Here is a 21,029-nt window from a genome sequence, read left to right on the forward strand (position 1 = left end):
TGCTTTCTCTGGTAAGGATTACACCAAGGTGGATCGCTCGGCCGCATACGCAGCCCGCTGGGTGGCCAAATCACTAGTGAAGGCCAAGCTGTGCAGGAGAGTTCTGGTTCAAGTAAGTCCTGACCTCCCCACATCACAAGTACACCGTCTCCTCACGGCATCCTGTAAATTCAAATGTTGTGTTAGAAACATATCACTACTAAGCTGACATTTCAACATCCTTTTTCTGCCATTTTATTATTTGTTTTTTAAGCTGTCTGCAACCGCTCTGAGTAAGCCTCGAGTGTCTTTTCTCAGATAATCAGTGGCATCAAAGTGTTACTTATACACAGTGCATTTACCACTACTGGTAGACATGGAGTGACTTCAGTAAAGTAAGAGGACTGCTGCAATCTCATTTGAAGCGACTCACAGTCACTGTTAATATCGGGTTTGTTTAACTTGCCCTCTGGCAGGTCTCCTATGCTATCGGTGTCGCCACCCCGCTGTCGATATCTCTCTTCACGTATGGATCCTCTGACAAGTCTGAAAAAGAGCTGCTGAAAATCCTACACAAGAACTTTGACCTCCGACCTGGTGTCATTGTCAGGTAAAGCCAAAGATTTTAAAGACAGATTCAGTGGGCGCTGTGTATACTCTATGTGGTGCCTCCACACCCAGGATTCTTAGTCAGAATGCCTAGAGGCGTTAAAATGGTTTTCATGCACATAGGTATATAAAGGATATAGGATATTCAGGTGTTCCAATAAATGTACACACTACTGTATCTATTTTAATTGCATTTTACTTTTCAAATTGCAGGGACCTGGATCTGAAGAAACCAATCAATCAAAATACAACGTGCTATGGACACTTTGGAAGGAAGGAATTCCCATGGGAAGTCCCCAGGAAAATGGAGTTTTGATATGACTCATAGTTTTGGAAGACCTCACTGGGAGAAAATCAGCTGTCACTCAAAAGTGGTGAATGTAGGACACCAGCACCATTCTTTAATTGTTCCACTGAGACTCACAGGGGTGTGATTCCAGACTATTACTACAGTCTTAAATGTGCTCCTGCTCTTCAGGACTTTTAAAGCACATGGAGGTCGTGTAACTGCAGCTCACATGTTGATGAATCAAGTATGATTTGCAGTGATTGCCAGTAACATGCATGCTTTTTATTTTGTACAAAACAAACAAACAAACACAAAAATGATCCAGCAGAGTCCAGTGCTAATACAGTAAACTGGGAATGTGTTACCTTAATACCTTTTAATAATCCACATGCATGACTGTTTCCTTTTCCCTGTTCAATTGAATAGGTCAGTGGTGCTGTCACAATACACATGCATTGCACCTTGACATGCGTTTCTAGTGCTTCTGAAAACACATGTTCTATTATCTAAATGTTTGTATCCAGTTTGTAAATAGACCTGTATCAGGGTTGGTGCTTAAGAATTACTTCAAAACAGCAGACATGCAGATGTGACGATATTGAGAAGATAGATGGTTTCTGCTGTGTAAGCACCTTTCCTTTATATTTCTTGGCTTTCTTATCTTTCCACTTTGATATTTTCAACAATACATTTATGTCAGTATATGTAGCATAGGCTGTGTCACATGGGCCCTTTTTCACCTAGATTAGTTTACCTGCAAACTATAAAGTTTAAACTTTTAAGTCTTAAGTGCGTTTTCATAATTGTTTTAAACTCACTTGCTGTACTGCATAGGCTCTTGATATCTGTGATGTCAATGTTCCAGTTTGGAGTTTCTTTATTAAAGTAACTACAGTTATGCTCTGTTGTGTTGCAATATATGACTAAATAATGAGTTTCTTTGTAGAATAAATTGCCATGCAAGTTCAATAGAAGTGTGCATGTCTCTGGATGTATGTTTTACAATACTGCACTTGAAATATTTCATTCCATGTTCCTTGTTTACAAAGGTTCTAGGAAACAAAGAGTTCCACGTTGTGTATTTCAATGCTTGCAATGCGTAGGTAAGGGTGTTTTCTGGGGTACAGAAACATAAAATGCTTTAAAATGCTACCTAAACATGTAGACAGCGCTGCCTGTAGAGGTTATTCAGTTTTAAGCTGATGGTAAATTCAAGGTGCAGATAAGCATGTGGTCTACAAATGATGATCTTTTAATGGAAACAAATGAAAAAGCTTTGCAGAAAATATAAGTTATGCACACACACACACACATATATATATATATATATATATATATATATAGTATATATATGCATGGGGGAAGGCAGCAGCAGGGCTTGTAGATGATGTAATCACACACAAAGACATAAGCCCAATATATGCTCCTTGCAGTAGTGCCAGCTCTTTTGTACAGCCGTATCAACGCTATGGTTGAGTGCGACAGATCCCGGGTTCGTGCCCGGCCTCTGCCTGTGTGTGGATTGCCTCGCCTTTCTGATGCACCTGCCTGCGGTAACTTAGCTCTCTCGCTCTCTCTCTCTCATATATAGAATGTGAAATCTATGTGCTGTTGCAAAATACATGATTTTAAAGTGCCTGGGTGTTTTTTTGGAAGGGTGGCAGCTGACACCGTACAGCAGGCCTGCCCACCTTTCTACAGTATTGTTGGGGATGAAAATACAATGAATGTTTTAATGATAACATATGTTGTGGTCAGTGTAATAAACTTTTGTGCACGATATAACTTTCACCCTAACCCTTTTCTGATACAATTGTGTACTTACAAATATTGCGCAAAAAGATGAACATACTGTGCATTTGCTCTGTTAGTTTCCACTATCAGCACACACAGAATACGATTGCAACATTGTTTAAACAGAGATGTTACTGTGTGGGGCTGTGAAGAGGAAATTCCAGAATTCAAGCCATCTTTGTTCCTGGCAGCACAGTGTGTAACCAACCGTTTTACTGGCAGGCAGTGAAAAACAACCCCAACTGATTACAAAGTAAATAAAATAGACCTCCCCTTTCTGTTGTAGTAGCAGCTTGGTCCTTCTCATAATCTTTAGACTGTGTTACCACTCAAAAGGCTAAAGATGGCAAGAAAGGTTATCAGTGGAGCGTTACTTTTTTGCTTATTGATCATTGACACTAACACACGGGCCGGTAAGTACATTGTATTTACTATTGTCAATGCTAAATAACCCAGGACTGTAGATTCCTGTATTGCTCTATATAGTATACAGTAGGCAAGTTCTTTGGAATAAGCAATGATTGGAATGACGTGTGTCAATAAACTGGAAGTTCTTAATGTTTTTAAGTTCTAGATTTTGCATTAAAAGCTGTATCTCTTTGGAAACCTACTGGGTCTGCTGGATAGGACTCAATTCATCGTGGTTATAATTTAAATAGTTTTGTATAATAAGTGAAAAGAACATTAAAATGTTTCCCTGTTGAACTGAAATATGGCCAATTGTTTTGTTTTATAAAGTTATTACTATTTAATCATCAAAAATAATTAAAATATTATGGAGACCTGAAAAATGTGGAATTTGTCATTAAAATAAAATCTCATGCATTACAGCAACTCTTGGTGAAAAATGTTTATTTGGCAGAAATTCCAATTTGAACGAATGAGCTGATAAAGAAGTTTCAATTGCATTGCAGTTCTGTCTTCACCTGATGCCTCACATACGACCCCCAGCTTACCTCGTGATAAGCTGTATAAGAGGCTGTTCGCAGACTTGAAGGTAGGTCTGTTGTGTAAAAGCATGATCTCACAATGATGTTTTTATTCTTGGTCTGGAAGTAGAAGTGCATGTACGTATATAAGGTTACGTATGTGTGCTTAGAAAAAAAGTTCTACAACGATTGTCACAATGAAATTAAATTGATAAAAAATGAAAGAAATCTTGACTGCCTCTAAATGATGGTTCAGGGCAGATGCACACTCCAGTGCCACAGGTCTGTTAAACAGGAGGAGCAGTGTTACCCTGAAACTGACTACAACTTTTGTGTTCATATAATTTCTTAATTTAAAAGTTTTTCTTTCTTTGTTTATGCGTTTCAACATTCTTAGAACATTACAGAATCTCCTGAGGAGATCAAAGCATGGAGTAGAGAGAATATTGCATCTCTCAAGGGTTTGCTGCAAAAAGTTACCAATCTACTCAAAGCTGAACAACAAAAAGGTAAGGAGTTTACATGTATGCTGTACTGTACTGTATATGTATACAAGCTGTGTATTTTGTGTGCAGGAATTGCAAACTATAGAAGAAAAGCAAAGATCCAATGACAGACTTGCATTATACAGTATACATACAGTACACACACACACATGTATATATATATATATATATATATATATAATATTATGACATCATATATATATATCAATACCGGGCCATTTTTTGACATCAGCAATCAAGTAAACCCAATAGATTTTATAGCTTGAAAGAATACAATTTAATTTTAAAAGAAAGATGGTATGAAAAAAAAAGTATATATGAAATAAAATGTTGTTAATAATAATGGTCCAACTCATAATATTACTTTATTCACGGTGCCCATTTAAGGCTGCAAGGAGTTCGTCCCAAAAAATTGCACAGCCCCACTGCCCCCCAGTTCAGGAGGTCTGGTGTGTGTCACCATAAACAACGTCCGGTATTGCAAACCCATGTGCAACCAGGTAAGTGCATGAGAACATAACAACATAGACATCTTGTGTGTGTAACGGCAGGTGCAAGCCACGCTGCAGTACTAATTGATTCAGGTAGTAAATTACAAATGAAGCCTTCGGTGCAAGTATATCACCGAGTTATCTTGTCTGGTTGCACGTTTCATGTATCTCATACCCTGAGTTGTCTTGTCTGGTTGCACGTTTCATATCTATCATACCTGGAGTTATCTTGTCTGGTTGCACATTTTATGTTTAAAAAGATTAAATCCCCACCACTCTGGTGTATGCACCTGCACTTGGGGTGACCCCAGTAGTGGGAAGGGTATTGTTGTGCATGATAAAGGGAATACATGTGTCTCATGGGTGCTGAAGGGGTTAAGCATGGGGGCTAGGTCAGGCTAGGACACACCCAGTAGGAGGAGGGTAGGATATTTTAGTGGAAGCATACACCAGTGGTGCTGAGATTGGTATGGGCTGCAAATGGCTCTAGATTTGGCAGCCAGTGCTGTGAACAGGGAATATATTGTAATAATGATAATAGGGTTCTTACCTTCAAACATGAGCTCCTGATCATCCCTGGGAAACCCGGGGACTGATACGATGTTCTGAGATGACCAGGACTTGATTATGTGACAGAACCTGACATTTCAGCCACTTGTAATTAGATTTCTTGGTCTTATTGTTTTAGGGGTATGATTTTAGTTTCCTAAGAAGATCGCAGTTGTATGAACAGTGTGGTGATCACACCAGTAACAAATGGTCCACTCAGTTCATTGGTGGAAGCAGACTGGCAGTTTGTATTGGTGAGTAATTTTCTTTATTGTGTCTTCTCAGGACTCCCTTAGGAACGAGAAGTGGTTGTCTTGGTTATAAATTATAAAGTTTTTTTTTTCCTAGAGTCTCGTATTCCTGTCTCTGGAGTTCCTTCTGCCTATTTTCCAAAGGACCAGGACTGTGAGGAAACAGTGCAAGATTACAATCTAGAGAAGGAGCAAATTGAACGTTTTGTTAATGAGTTAAAGAAGGATGGCATCAGTGTAGATCATAAAGAGGTCAATGAGTGCCTCATGTGTGGATAATGACCACACCGTCAGTCCTGTCTCGTTTAATCTGCTCTAAACTAACATGTCTGACCCTGTGTGCAGCCGCTGCCTCCTCAACACTTCAGCAGAGGAATTATTCACTCTTCTTTCATTGCTTTCTATAATTGGTTGCTTTCTGGTGAATGTCTTGCAAAAGTGAAATACTCTGACATCATTAGTAAGACATGCTACTTATTGCAGCCATCAAAATTCACTTTGTTGGGAAGGACGGCATAAGCAGTAATTGACTTTTTTATTTAATCTTACCATGCATGCATAGAAACATTTGTGCTCCTATATGCGTCACTGCACTCTAACATTTCTGTCTGAAATAGAATAAAGAAAATTAATATGAAAGCATGCCCTCAAGGCTGTAAAACTCATCAAAACTTTTTTTTTCCCCCATTGCTCCATTGACTGCAATATATGGATAATCTTTCTAATTGTCACAGGGAGCAGATTTGTTGGGTAATTGTTATAATCCTTATAAAAAAGATTGAATTCATCAGGTTTCTGTGGTTATTGTACTCTGAATATCACATTGAAAACAGCATACAGTTTTTACAGCCACAGAACTGACAGCATTTTACAATAAATGTTTTCTATATCAGATGTGGACAGCACTGTATTTTTTTTTTTTTACTACTTTATCAAATCAACAATTGGCAAACTGTTAACATTACATTTTTATAAGCTAATGATTTTTCGTACACCTATATACATTATTGTTATGATTCACAACCAGTATGGTTTAGTAATTTGTTCATTATGTAGCAATAATTATTTTAATTAAAAAAAACCCACTTATAATATGTTGTATTTCCATATTTTAAACTATACATTTGCATACAGTATATAAACTGAGTTACATTAGTAAATCATCTATCACCAAAGAATACACTTCCATGTCAATCAGACCCTGACCAGCATACTCTGTTAAACATGAACACGGATGTATTATGTAATTCAGTCTTCTCTGTGGACTCACTCTCAATTAGTTATGTGACTTTCCGACACATTGGGACTATAATACAGTCGTGCACACTACCCAGCTCATATTTTAAAAGTGTAATATTAGTTGTTGTCATTGTTTTGCTTTTTGAAGAATAGCAATTGCAGGTGACGATTCTGACCTCCCACTGCTGCTGCAACAGGAATGAGATACCAAGAAAAAAGGGTCATCCTTTAGCTAAAACTATTTTTAAGGAACGTAAGCCAAACTGAATTAAAAAAAGGTCATCAAATAATTATAGTTTCAGAATTAACATTTTATAGACCCGGCAGCTTTAGGAATGTCCATGTATTACAACTTGCGGGGTACACAGCTTTCAGTTATTGTACAAAGCTATACAGATATAATTGGATATCTCTCCCATATAAAGTGTCTACAACTGCATGTACCTGCCATGACACACAGTGTCCACTAGATGACAAGCTAACTTTAGGCAACATAAATTGACATTTACCCACATCTGTATGAATCGTTTCACCAGAAACATCTGTACGAAAGGCATGGAATTTATAATACAACACAATAACCCCTTTTTGTTATTTGACAAACTTTATTTTCATGGATGATCCGACATCAAACCTGAAGTAACAGCTTGTATCCTGAATCAGCTAAACATGTACGTCCTGACCCGCTTCAATGCATTGCTCTGCATCCACTGAATACTAATATCATCATCAATCAAAATTACATTTCAGGCATGAGGAACTGAATTGTAGCACCAGTCAGTTCAAAATGATACATTTTAATATTGCGGTTTATTGCAGTAATACGTGTTAATGTTTAATTAAAGAACATTTCATAAAATAACATTCAATAAAATCTTAGTGAACTGCAAAATACAAATCAGAGTGTATTTTTTTAAAATTAAATTTATTTAAAAAACGTCAGGAAGTTTATGCAGTAGATAAAAGCCTCAAGCAGCTTGAAAATCCATTCCACAAACTGTAGTGTGGAAGAACAATACCTCCTGAAAACACATCAATGTTAATTCACATTCAACTTAAAATATACTTATTTAAAAATGCCATAATATGACAAACAAGCCGATACAAAAAAAAAAGCTGAAGTAACATTCACAACGGTACCCTATTTTAGATGTTTATTATTGTTATTATTTCGTATTGTATGTCTGTTCTGTTTTGCTCCTTTCTACACATATATAATTTGTTCTTACATTGAAGCATTACCCATAATAAATATCAGTTGGGTAGCCCTTACTGGAAAAGCAATAGCACTTGACAGAATATCCCTGTTAACAGAAGGTGCACCTCAGGTGTTTTTGTTAATTATATAGCAATGAGAAAGGGGTGGCCCTTGACACTAATAACTGTATTACACACTGTAGCTTTGCCAAGGGAACCAGCCACCAGATGGCCCTCAGGCCCCACGGACTTGTATAATGCAATGCATGTGTGGGGTAATGGAATAATGAGTGGCTGTGTGCTTCTGGGGTGTGGAGCTCCTTTGTTTTCATTTACTGCACCTGTGGATCAAAGCAGGACAATGAGGTGAGGGCTCACATTTTCAAAAGGAATACAGACTTGTAACAAAATGCTTGATGAAGTTAACAAAACTTATAGTAAACCCTACAAGTAAAAAAAGGCATTGAAAACACTGTGGAAGACTGTACTTTTTTTTTTTTTTTTTTTTTTTTTTAAGTTTCTTTTTGTACCACTAGATAAATAAATGCCAAACTTGCGAAACGAGAGTCTGCTCTTGTAAAGCCAATAAATATGGGGATAAATATTGATTTTATTTAAATCTCAAATATAAGTATTATCCCGGGTCTGAAGTGCAGTAATAATTAAAAAAAAAAAAAGTGCAGCAAAATTCTTTGGTCTTTGTTTGGTTGGCTCAAGTCTTTGAACGTTTCAACTTGGAAGCCTTTCAATGTCTTTAAAAAAATATGAAGAGAAAGACTACTTAGTGAATTATAATAAAGCCAAACTCTAAACAATATAATAAAGCTAACAAATTCTCTCAAACTTGAGTTTACCTAAATAAAAAAAAAATAATAAAGAGATTTATCGGATAAACTTGAACACTGGGTTGAAAAACATAATCCCGCTTCTCACAGACAAAACACATATACAACACAGGTAAGATGCCTCATTTCTGAACAGCCAAGTCACACAACTCCTGATGAAACAGCTGTGCGTGTGGCTCAATGCTCACAGCATTTCCACATAACAGTACACAATGCCTAAATCTCATTATGATCATTAAATATCCCATTCTACCTTGATCTACAGTGATCGAGATCAGGCAGACTGGTGTTTTTGTGACACAATGATGTACTCATTATTTTCATGAAGATACACTCATTATTTCAAGAATCAATCATTCTCTATATGGTTGTGTTTTCTGTAGGATAAATCAACTAACCATTGCCTACCTCTCTTTAGATAACCTTCTCATTCAGCTAGCTACTGGGTACCTGAAGGCCTTTTTGTGATACTTTCTGTAATCATAAAATTACAAACACATTATTAAAAATAACAGAAGCTACACATGGTTTAGTATTAATGTTATATATTTCTCTAAACTTTTTCTTATTGTGATTATTTCAATCAAACTTGATTGAATTAGAGCACTGATGCATTGCTTTTTATAAATAAAAATACATTACTGCAATGTCTTTCTATGTTAGTGTTGCAAAAGAAAAAAATAGCCTATAGTGAATTTGTCTTAAAATCCATGCACATTTTACATTCTCATGAGTAATGCTGTATTCATCAGTCTCTTAGTTGTGATGAAATGGGAGGTTAGGAATGGCTGTGGGGGTGTTAGATTGTTACCCAGCCAGGATTTAGGGCATTAGTAGCATGACTCTAAATGAAAACATGCATTGGTAAGGCTTTCTCAACCCAAAACTGGGTATCATCTTCCAATAATTCTTATCATATGTGTTTTACCTTCCAAACAGTGTTTAACTCGTATAGTTTAAGAGATTCTTTACATCATTTACATTTCTATACATTTAAAGTAGGAAGGTCACACAGTCGCTTTGTTACATGATTGTAATGGAATGAGAAAGTCTGTTCCATGCCAGCAGTTACGATTCTCAGACAAGCTCAACGCCAGTATTGCAGCATCCCAACCCAGTACCACTGGAACCATTGCACAGATTATTTACAAAGAAATGGAAAGAAATATATGAAAATTAGTTTTGAAATTATTGTGCCTAATAATATTCTATTGTATTATATGTGTTAATTATCTATTGATCGTAGATCTTCGGTTATCAAGCTTACTAACTAGCCCAGCAAAAAAAAAAAAAGACAACCAAGGAGCCGAAATAAAGAATGACAATAGCAAAATACTAGTAATTTCTAACCTTCATAAATTCAGCAGCATCGAGTCAAGAGTTGAATGTACGCTTTGTAATTCACAGCATAAAAAACAAATGCAGTGAAAGTGATTTTTAACTCTTCATTTATACATTGTTCTGGATATAAAATGACAATTATAAACCGTACCATTTGCAGAAACTGGATTTCTGTGCGGAGAGCTTCACGGACACTTTCCAGTTCACCATCTTTGAATGCCTCCAACTCTTTTTTCAGCCTAGATATTTCAGAGGAAAATCGTAAATTGTACATTTAAATTACATCCATTATGTCTACCCCCAAAAACATTAACCAGTGAAATCTTGAGAACCAAATTTAACAAAAATTAAACAGCCAAAGCAAAGACGAAACAAGACACACATCAATATCCTGCAATCAGAAGAAGCAAAACATTTTACAGTGTGCATGTTTACAAAAGTGAATACGGAAACAATTATATTTGCTTATTTTGTTTTTAAATTGCATGAAGAAAGGATCTGCAATTCTTTTTCATGCTGTATTATGATAAAATTAAAAAAACTTAAATCAACATCACAGCAGAAGAGTACTCTATGTAGAATGCATTATACTGTACCTGTGACTGTGATTAATTAGCTCACTTAAGAAAAACATAAAAAAAAAACCACAACATTAACTGCAAATGTTTCGCAATATCACCAACTTCAGCATCTTCAGGCAATTCTCTCCAGTGTAGAAGATGTGCGTAGCTGTTAAGAAAATACCTCTTCATATCACTTAAACAAGAAATGCTTCAATTACTTCCTGCTACAAATTCAGTATTGAGTCCCCTTCCTTTAGGCTCTTAACATGTTTTATGGCGATTGTTCTTTTAACTAATATGCAGGAAACATATCAAAGTCTTAATTAAATAGACAAGAAATACATGCTGTGTTTCATTTACACTTTCAGTGCTCTTAAGTACTCTAGAGCTGACTGTTCAACAAAGCAATTTTCAGAAGTGTTATTGAATTTCAAAAACATTACATACAAGTTTAATGTAAATAATGGGCAGTTATAGAAAGATCTGCCCATGACAGAATACATCACTAATTATGGTTAGGGTACTAGCTTTGGGGCGTATCATAAAAACATGTTAAATTGGATTTTAACATGGGAAAACAACTATTAGTCTGACAGAGACTATCAAGTATGAAACACAATCACAGTGATGTAAAAATAACATTATGCATTTTAAAGAACTTTCATTCCTAAAATATCTAATGCGAATGGCAGAATGTATACCATTGGTTTCTGATCTTTCCAATGATGTTTTAAATGTATTTTATTACAAAGTATCAATGTTAAAATAAAGTATTGTGTCTGAAAAATAAATACATACATACATATAAAAATGAAGTTACGAAATGTAAATGCCTTTCTGAAGAACAAGAATTTTCTAATCTGATACAACAGGTCTTTAAAAAAATGCATATAAATATATGTATGCATGTATAAATATAAGAAGACTACAGCACTAGCAAGAACAGTCCTTAGGCGTGCCAAACCTATGAATCCGCCAAGATTTCATGAAGCAAACATCTCCTAGGCAGGTAGAAGACATCCAAAAAACACCCTGTGTTGTTTATTTCTAGTTTCTAAACACGGGTAATGTTGTATTCTTCCACTTAGACAAAAGTTGGGCAAAACTTTCCATATAAAACAATGAAGGATGTGCACAGAAAATCTCAAAAAAACAATCACCTGCCTTTGGAAGCTTCTATAATTTGTAATAATTGTGTTTCACAAAGTAAGGTCCTGGTCACAAAACCTTGATGTTGAAGGCTATATTCTGGTTATTCTGGTTTGTATATTTTAGTATTATCAAATTCCTCCTATTCAATTAGCGTGCTGCAATGTTTCCCTGCAGTTAAAAACCGTAGATTGGTCTAGCAGGTAGTATTTAGCTTTTTTAAACATTACTACATACATTTAGCAAAGTTTACATTGAACTACAACAGCTTCTTTTCATTATATCTAGTGGCTGCTTCATTTCCAATATAGTAAAAAAAAAAGAGGCATGCCAAAAGTTAAAACAAACATTGTATATTTGTAATTAGTAGATTGGTAAAAAAGACATTGCAAGAGGTCTATTTCTCTCTTTAGATAGGCTATATATATTGATTATTTTTTAAACACATATTTCAATTCCTCTCATCTGACAGGTTTTTAAATGAAAATAAATTATTAAACCAGATTTGTTAAAATCTTAAAGTGTGGAATCTATCCTTGAACAGCCAATGGAAACGTTGCCCTAATCCTAAACGGCTTGCCTTAGAAATTCCGAATCGGTCTGTGGCTTCTGGCCGATTTCAATCTTTTCAGCTTGCAGGCATTCAGTGATAGCTACAGCCTCGCTCATTTCCTTTTCAAGATCTAAGAGGAATGACGATATGTTAGATTATAGACAAGGAAGCCAAAAATAAATAAATAAATACATAAGGCAGTAGTTTATGCATTTTATGTAGTGTTACCCAAATTACTTACAGCAATGTTTTGAACCGCTATAATATGTATTAACAGTTACCTATAAACCTGCATTTTCAGCAAGCATGCAACTCGAACAATACAAATGGGAGTTTTTGTGACCAAAAAAGATTGAATGGTTTGTAAACAAGGGGTACAACTGAAATGTGAAAAAGACCATTAATTTATCCAGCAGTTAAAACCACTGCGGCAGTGAAAAGGTTACCTCACCTATCAAGGAACTTTGAGAGAATCACAGAATACTGCCTGTAAAAACACTGTCTGAAAGCAAGTGGTCTGCATTATTAATATAGCAGGGCTGTAGCCAGCCATGAAATAAGGCCATTATTATATGTTGTTTATTTAAATACAAAAGTGTAGTTAACAGTTTTTTTTTTCATTTTGAATACCTGAGATTCTAACTTTGCAAGTATCCCACTGCAAATGCAAAAGTCAAATGCTTCTAAATACAGAATGGATGTTTCTGGTTTCTGGTTTAGTGTTTATCTCACATGCATTCTGGTATGTTTTCCCTGTCACAGCAGGACTACACTTATCACAATGCATTGCGATTTGAAAAGCCTGAACTGTCCTAGTGTACTTGGAGTCATATGGTAACCCATTCTGTGCAGCTGACGCTTCAAAAGTCACATGACCTCAATATGGCAGCCATAGTAGGTCAGAGGTTGATGTCATGATCAACAAAACATTTAGCCTGGAATGTTCCTATAACCCTACAAATATAACTCCCACCTACTCAGTCGTTTATTATGTGATATTAGCAGTAGTAGGTGTTGCATTTTAACTGTAACCCTGTATATAACAACTACATTTGTTAATGATACAAAACAGTATTGCCCGCCACCTTTTATTTGGTCTTCCAGCTCCACCAGCAGTTTTTTAAGAGTTATCTTTTCTGTCTGAATGGCATTCAATCGAATATTTTTCTGTTCCATTGAAACCATTTCTGGAAAAAAAAAAAAAAAAAAGCAACTGGGTTTATACTGTATTACAATATTTAAATAAGTACCAAAGTATTTTCTGTGCAAAGTTCTAACACTGTAGCCGAGGGGTTTTTAATGAATGGCCTTTTAATAGTATCCCATAAATGGCAATCACACTTCCCATACCCTTAAATATGGTTTATTTTGATCACTTGCCTGTCTTACAAATCATTTCTTTTTAATTCCTGAAACACTGAATAACATACCTTACACTTCAATTATAAGATTTATCACCGTACCAACCAGTGCCCGACCATATGGATGGTCCTCAATCGCTTAAGGATGAACTTAAGGTAATTAGAGAAGTATAAATAACTGTCATGCTGTACACAATCCATTTCAACTTACAGCTCTAAACACCTTGTTACAAAATGCACAACCAACACACATTCAAATACCCAATCAGATTGTTGTATTTCATGACTTAATTAAAACTGTCTACATTTGTCTGTGGTTGTACATTAATATTTTGCTGTCCTTTGAACTACCCCTGAGGTGATTTCCTACATCAAGTAGGTTATTTGCTCTTTTAATTACATAATTAAAATAAACTGGCTTTGAAATAATATCTTCAGCTGGTTTTACATTTTACATGTGTATCCAAGGCATGCTAAAATTCAATATCTGATCATGGAAATAACATTTCAATATCAACCTTTAACAATTTTACCAAAATACTACTGTAATCTTACCCTAACCCTAACTTACACCTTGCAACCTTGGATTATTTGACACTGCTGCCCACCTCCCCAACTGGCAGACCTTTTAAAATAATACATGTTATTTTATATGTTTAACATAATCTGTGCATAATAAATGCATTTCTTTAATAAGACCTTTAAATGTGACCTCTATTAGAGCAGATTATGTTACAATGTCTAAATGCACACATTGTCTACGGCTTTAGAAACACGAATTCATGTGTCCTTAGGTGAACAGTATCACATGGTTTTTTAATACAAAAATGAACTTGCTACTTTGAGCAAAGCATATGCAGTAATAACAACTGTACAGAGACATTGCAACGGAAATGAAATAATGCTTTATGCAAGTTGAAACTTTAGTCCTCCGTGTGCTGCAGATTGCTGCATTTTCCACACCCCATTCTATTCCCCTAAATAATGAAGCACGAATGAAGACTTACATGTTTATTGCTTTAATACTGTCAAAACGGTATACATTTGTGAGACAGTGCATGAAATAGGAAGACCACACTAGCTTTGCAAATGTAAAATCTTCAAAGACATTTTGCTGTTAACACAGATTTCACTTACAGAGCAAACTAAAAAAACAAAAAGAAAAGTTTGCTTAACAAAATGTACATATATGTGGTTTATTACTCCCACACACTGGTTGTGCATCATAAACACCAAGTACACCCTACATTTATAAGAAAACCAAAGGAAAAACATGTGTAGTGTTGAACATGCCTTGCAAGTACATAAACTTCCTGTATACTTTGATATTTTTACAACTGAATTGTGTTCACCTTGCTCTGCAGTTTTTGGTAACACACAACCACGACAGCCTCAAGCATACCAGTTATCTTAATCCTGAGTGCTTACAATTCTGACAGTAAGCTGCATAAGTAGTGCACAGGATTTTTTAATACACTTTCTTGTTTGGATGTTTGTTTCAATGAAAGCTTGCGAGACTTATACTTCTTACCGCCTTGTCAGATTGATATGAAAATCTGTACAGAGCTTCATAATCATAGGGGAACAAAACAGGCCACTGCAGACTTTTATACCAAACCACTGTAACACAAAAAGCTTTTTCTGAAGGTAGCTGGGCATTTCAAATTGTACATACCCCTGTTCAAAGCGTCAATCTCTTTTTCTAGGGTCCAGATTTCAGATTTTGCTCTGCTTTCAACTAGGACCTCTCTGTTGCTCATTAGGTTGTACTCATGGTTGAAATCAGTAATCTCTCGGATGAATTTATCCTGTTCCTCTGTGGTTTTCTTTTTTATTTCTTCCTTGAAGACGACAAGAGCAGAATTCTTAAGCTATCCTGCAGAAACGCGATTATTTTATTATCCACGAAAGAAAGAAATCTTTTCATTTGACAAACCATGGCCTGAATGATATTGAAAATGTAATTACCACATTATCTCTTTAATACACTGATGCTGCTCATCGACTGGGTCTACAGTACTTGATCCACTCACTTTTCTTCCTTTTCGCCTAGATAGTCCACTTTCCCATAATAAACAATGACTTTGTGCCCTCTTATTTAGCATTACAATTATTGTGTGTATTTTTCCATTTGACAGTAATCATCATTCACTACTGTTTCTGCAATTGTGGGTGTTTGACAAGTTTAATAAAGCATTTCAGGGGGGAAAAAATCTACCAGAGCACACCTTTGGTGGTCATTTTTAACTAGTCCCCATTACAGAAATGTCACTTTGCCAGACTTTCTCAGCTACTGCCCCAAAGGTTAACTATGCTGATGATTTTATGCAACATGCCAAATACCCAGGAGTGTGGTAAATAATTACAGCACAAGCTGTATCAAGAGAGAATAAATATGTCAAATTTAAACAGAAAAAAAATGCATTTAAATATTTAAAAAAGACAACATACTAGAGTTAAAAGAAGATTACTTTGTTGTCTTAAAACATCCGATTTCTGTTTTTCAATTCCATCTTGACGTTTCTTTAACAGCTCCAACTGCAAAAGCATCTCAGACAGATCCTGGAGCTTTGAGCAAGAACAATGAAACAGGGTCACAGAAACAGGTTGTTACAGTATTTTGTTGGTAAACCTCCAACACACTTGAGTACAGAAGCTCTTTAATTGACTTCTCAAGTCTAAAGCAAACAATGAAACAGAATGATAGTTTTCAATTTGTGTCTTCCCCCATTACATCAATGACCATCGTAATTCTGGATGAAGCAATTTCAACTTGTATTTGGGTCCCTCTTTTCGTGTGAATCACAATACGCCCGATAGATGGCTGTTTTCTTATTTTGAGATGAGTTGAGTTTCTTTCAACTTAATACCTTCCACAGTAACATTTAACTAACCTATGGGTGATGATCAGAAAATATACTAGCGTGAAATACTGTACATATTACCATTACTTACCCTAAGTTAGAACTGAAAACAATTAATGGTTGGGCATTTTAAAAATGCATAGGATTAAACAAATGTTGTGTGACAACAGCCAAAAAAGGTTTTTATAAAGTCACATTAATAAACAATATTGGCATTTAAATTGCAATGAATATTTCACCATTTTATTTTTAATATCCTCTTTAAAAAAAATAATACATTCAGCTGTGAAAGGCAAATGTTATAATTCAAGTTTTAATTACATGCTACCTGGCTTCACAGAACACAAGTAAATTAATATTTGCTAGACGCTTTCTTAAGCAATCTCTACGAAACAGTGGTCATAAATATTACATTCAGGACCCGTGTTAAGTATGAAAATAAAACACCATTTCAGTTGGTGTGGATTTCTTGCTTTAATTTCATCTGATCTTCATGCCAATCTTGTTTTCTGTATTTATGGCAAAGTCAATAGAATTTGATTCATTTCTCATTTTTAATAGTCAAATTCAACTGGATCACCCACAATGGAGGACAGAGGTGACAGGCATCAACTGGCCGAAACGTTGCTTTGTTTTGAACTTTATTCTTTTTAAATACAAATAATAAAATGGAAATGTGATCTACTATTATCACGATGCTGCTCCTCTGGCTGTTCTGCTTTCATCACTTGTGATCAGTGTTGGGATATTTAGGAGGGAGGACCCACTGTTGGAAATGACATTGGAAAACAGTTGGCGTGCGAGATTAGCTACAGTACGTGGTTTGGACTTCACTGCGAAGAGGAAAATGTATCACTTGAGAGTAGCATAGCTCAGTGGTTAGTGTTTTTTTTCAAATAGAAAGTCTTCATTTATTCACTGTATACGTTCACATCTTACCATAAGATGAATAATGTTTTATACAACGAATTATACCAACACAGTAATAGCTCTTATTAATACATTTTGCAGTAAGTGCAAAGTGCTATTAGTGTACTCTTATATTTTGGAAGCATTCATGTATTACTTCTAAAGGTTTGAGGTATTACAAAATAACAATTGTAATTCCAAAATAACAATAACACATTTTGTTGTTGTTTCCTACACCAGTGCCAGATTGCCTTTATTCTTCATATAAATGAAAACATCATCATTCTGGTACAAAACCCAGAATCATCACAATGATAATGTACCGTATGAAACAGTGTTAGAACAAGGTGAATTACCTAAACCACTTTAACCAGATTTTAAAAGGTTCCCTAATCCTAAACTAACAAAACGGAAATGTACAATTGATTTTACAGTCAAGATAGAGATTGATCCACTTCTCAAATGAAGACTTCCTTCAAGATAAAGAGCTTTAACCATGTAACAAATCACCCACTTAACACAGCGAGTATCCATCATTGATTGGTTAAAGCAATGACATGCGATATAAATCCTATTCTGTCAGTACTGGGATATAGGGTTGGTATTAATTACAATTTCCAAAGACTGTAACAAAATGCAGCACCCCAATTCACTGCAACAGGGTTCCGTGGGCATTCCTTTAAGTGTGGCAGTGAAGATTAGCCCTACATTACTGAAACAATCCCTGAACGAAGTCTTACCTTTTCTTCTAGTTTACTTTTTGCACAACTGAACTCTTCTGAAGAAGCCTTCACTTTATCTTGACATCTGCTGATTTCTGCTTTTACTGAAATAAATTGAAAATGCGTGCTAATTATATAGTTTTTAAATAATCCACTCACAAAAAAAATGTCCGCTACTATAGATTACTCAACTCTGTACATCAATGCTCAATCTGTTGCTTTTAACATGCTAGACCAATGATAAACATGCTATACGTTGCAATTTCACTAGGCTGAAGCAGTGGCTGTGTGTGGGCTGTGGGGGTTCCATTTTGTCCAGACTGGGTATAAATCAGGGAGCTCTCGCTATGCCTGCTGAACCACGCCAAGGCATACCAGTAATTTAAATTTACAGTGGTTAGAAGCACAAGATATAATAAAAAGCTGATGATTTCACACATTTTCAATTCACCCACGATAGTACCCATAGAGTGAAACACAGTAAAATGCCAGAACAGAGCAATACTTACACAACACAGCTAGACTGAAGCACTGTCAGCAGCCAAAAAGTTATTCAAAACAGGTACAGTACTTTGACCTTTTCAGTTAATAAGTTAACTTTTCATGACCAGGCTACATACACAGATGAAACATAAGCATTTAGAAGCAGCAGTTAATATTGCAACAAAAGGCTGGCACTGGGACTTTGTGTGTGCGTCTGTGCTTGAACTAAGTTGCACGTTCTGCAATCATGTGTGCGCAGGAGCGCTTACCCTGCTGCAACGAGCGCTGACCCCTACCAAGCAGAGAAAAAGGCTCTCTGGATCATTCCCTGCACCTGGCAGCACCAAGGGAGTGAAGGCTCCCAGGGTCATTCCCTGCACCTGGCAGCACTAAGGGAGTGAAGGCTCCCGGGATCATTCCCTGCACCTGGCAACACCATGGGAGTGAAGGCTCCCGGGATCATTCCCTGCACCTGGCAGGACTTGGGGGAGTGGGGCTGATAGCGGCTACTGATCGGTCAGGGTTAACCTACAGTGTTGCATTATTATTATTATTATTATTATTATTATTATTAACAGTACTTATTTCATAGCAGACACCCTTATCGACTTACAGTTATTGTTACAAAGTAGCACAATACAAAGTCTCACACTGCAAAACATATATATATTTCCCGCAGGCAGGGGCATTACACAGGGCCAGGCAAGCCACACAATGGCGGAGGGCGGGCGCGAAGCCGGGACCTCTCGCACGAAAGCATAGCGCCGGTACCGCTACATCTGTATCTCTATCTATCTATATCTACGAGAGAGACAATCTCGGTCCGGTCCTGTTTCAGTCCATCTTTAGTTTTACAATACCAATTTATCGCGCAAGAATGGAGTTTCATTGATGCGACAACGCACAACACAAAACAGGGTTACCACAGCGATTTATTTTATCCTGGCTGGTAAACATTATTTTCATCTCGTTATTTCAGTAATGGCCAGTCTTACAGTTAAAACGAGAACACCACGTTTAGTTTAATAAAATAAAAAAGTAAACGACAGAACGATATGGTATACTTCGGGTTTTTAACGCCTTATTTATTTTATAAATATGATATTATTATCCTATTGAAAAACCGTGTCGACGTATGAAGAAAGCACTACTTGCTAGGCCGTAAACCCTGGCAGCCTGTGCGCGGCAGACAATACCATTACCTTCCTGTAGCAGGCGGCTGTTTCCAGCGGCTTGTTGCTCAGTGAGGAGAATGTGCTGGAAAAGAGAATTCAGGCTCATGTTGTTTCTCAGGAAAACTAGATTGAGACACGACAGTATAACAAGACCCCAAAACACTCCGCGCCTCGCCCGAAGCGCATCGAGGAAACCCGAACGGCTGTTATTGTTACGGCGATGATAGACAGCTGTCGACGTGCTAAGGAACGAGGGGAATATTACATGAATCATAGAAGTATGAATTTAGTGTTTAAGGGGTTCTTTCCAAACAGACAATGTGCTTACAAAGGGTTTTACAAGCAACTATATGCACAATATCCAAATAATAATTGCGTGGTCACGTTTTACAAAAACGCGAATTACTTAGGACGGGTGGAGTGTATAGCGAACTCGTTCAAAGCCCTCCCAAATTAGAATCAATAGATGCAGGGAATCCTGTGTTTCCTGAATATATAACAGGATATCGCTGAGAAAAGGGCGTTTGTTTAACTAATCCAAATTACAAAAATAAAATAGACAGTAGCCAGTGGGTGTATGTGTGTTTTTGCAGCATGTAATGAAAATACAGCTATTTTACCAGCGCACACCGCAGATGATCGGTAAACGCTTTTTGCTAAATTAACAAACTGCATGATTTAAGGTCCCCATTGAGCAGTAAAATGCTCACCGCGTTTTAGTTATGCTCCAATTCAAGTGCATTTAAGTGAGCTATTAGAGCTGCCAGCAAAAGTATTGTTTGACGTTTGTAAGCACAGTCAGCAATCGATAACTTTAATTATGTGTCATTTGCCCCTTTAAGATTTGACACGTCATTATTTATTATTCAATTTCCTTACTGCAATGGAAAGAATGGTTTTGAACCAGTGCCATGAAGCACATTAAAGTGTGAACGAGTGCTCGTTTATATAGTGAGGACTATATCATTGTGACATTCATTAGCAAAAGTAATAGTAAAGACTGATTGAAAGGTTTGCATGAAATCCAGATTTATACGACATACCTTCACAGTGAGGTAGACAAGCTGTTGTCCATCTGCAAAAATATGCAGCGTCAATAAAAAAAGCGTGTTAATGGCTACCTTTAGCCTGAAGGAATGGATTTCGTCCTTTTCATTAAAAAAGTGTAGTGAATTTAACCCTTTACTCTCCAAGCAATGTTTTGCATGAATTGCATTATCCCCTGTAAAAA

The 21,029-nt window shown here is 36.3% G+C and overlaps 2 protein-coding genes and 1 long non-coding RNA gene across 3 annotated transcripts; 2 read left to right on the forward strand and 1 right to left on the reverse strand.

The window, feature by feature from the left end:
* Positions 1 to 1,207, forward strand: LOC121322325. Its single transcript, XR_005951022.1, has 3 exons — positions 1 to 112; positions 456 to 589; positions 802 to 1,207. It is a non-coding gene; the product is annotated as an uncharacterized LOC121322325 (long non-coding RNA).
* A 1,673-nt stretch (positions 1,208 to 2,880) lies between these two features.
* On the forward strand, positions 2,881 to 6,184 carry si:ch1073-126c3.2 (uncharacterized protein LOC555816 homolog). The gene is made up of 6 exons (XM_041261514.1): positions 2,881 to 3,084; positions 3,586 to 3,668; positions 3,998 to 4,109; positions 4,494 to 4,606; positions 5,286 to 5,400; positions 5,495 to 6,184. Exons 1-6 carry the CDS (start codon positions 3,015 to 3,017, stop codon positions 5,674 to 5,676), a joined length of 675 nt encoding a protein of 224 aa, XP_041117448.1. The 5' UTR covers positions 2,881 to 3,014; the 3' UTR covers positions 5,677 to 6,184.
* Positions 6,185 to 6,387: 203 nt separating this feature from the next.
* On the reverse strand, positions 6,388 to 19,086 carry ccdc172 (coiled-coil domain containing 172). The gene is made up of 9 exons (XM_041260626.1): positions 19,004 to 19,086; positions 18,159 to 18,294; positions 16,097 to 16,213; positions 15,321 to 15,486; positions 13,370 to 13,471; positions 12,312 to 12,414; positions 10,171 to 10,258; positions 9,087 to 9,152; positions 6,388 to 8,174 (listed from the first exon to the last, which is right to left on the reverse strand). The coding sequence occupies exons 1-8, from the start codon at positions 19,084 to 19,086 to the stop codon at positions 9,114 to 9,116; spliced, it is 834 nt and encodes a 277-aa protein (XP_041116560.1). The 3' UTR covers positions 6,388 to 8,174; positions 9,087 to 9,113.
* Positions 19,087 to 21,029: the final 1,943 nt, after the last annotated feature.

Source organism: Polyodon spathula, chromosome 10, assembly GCF_017654505.1.
Source record: "Polyodon spathula isolate WHYD16114869_AA chromosome 10, ASM1765450v1, whole genome shotgun sequence".
Lineage (NCBI taxonomy): Eukaryota > Metazoa > Chordata > Actinopteri > Acipenseriformes > Polyodontidae > Polyodon > Polyodon spathula.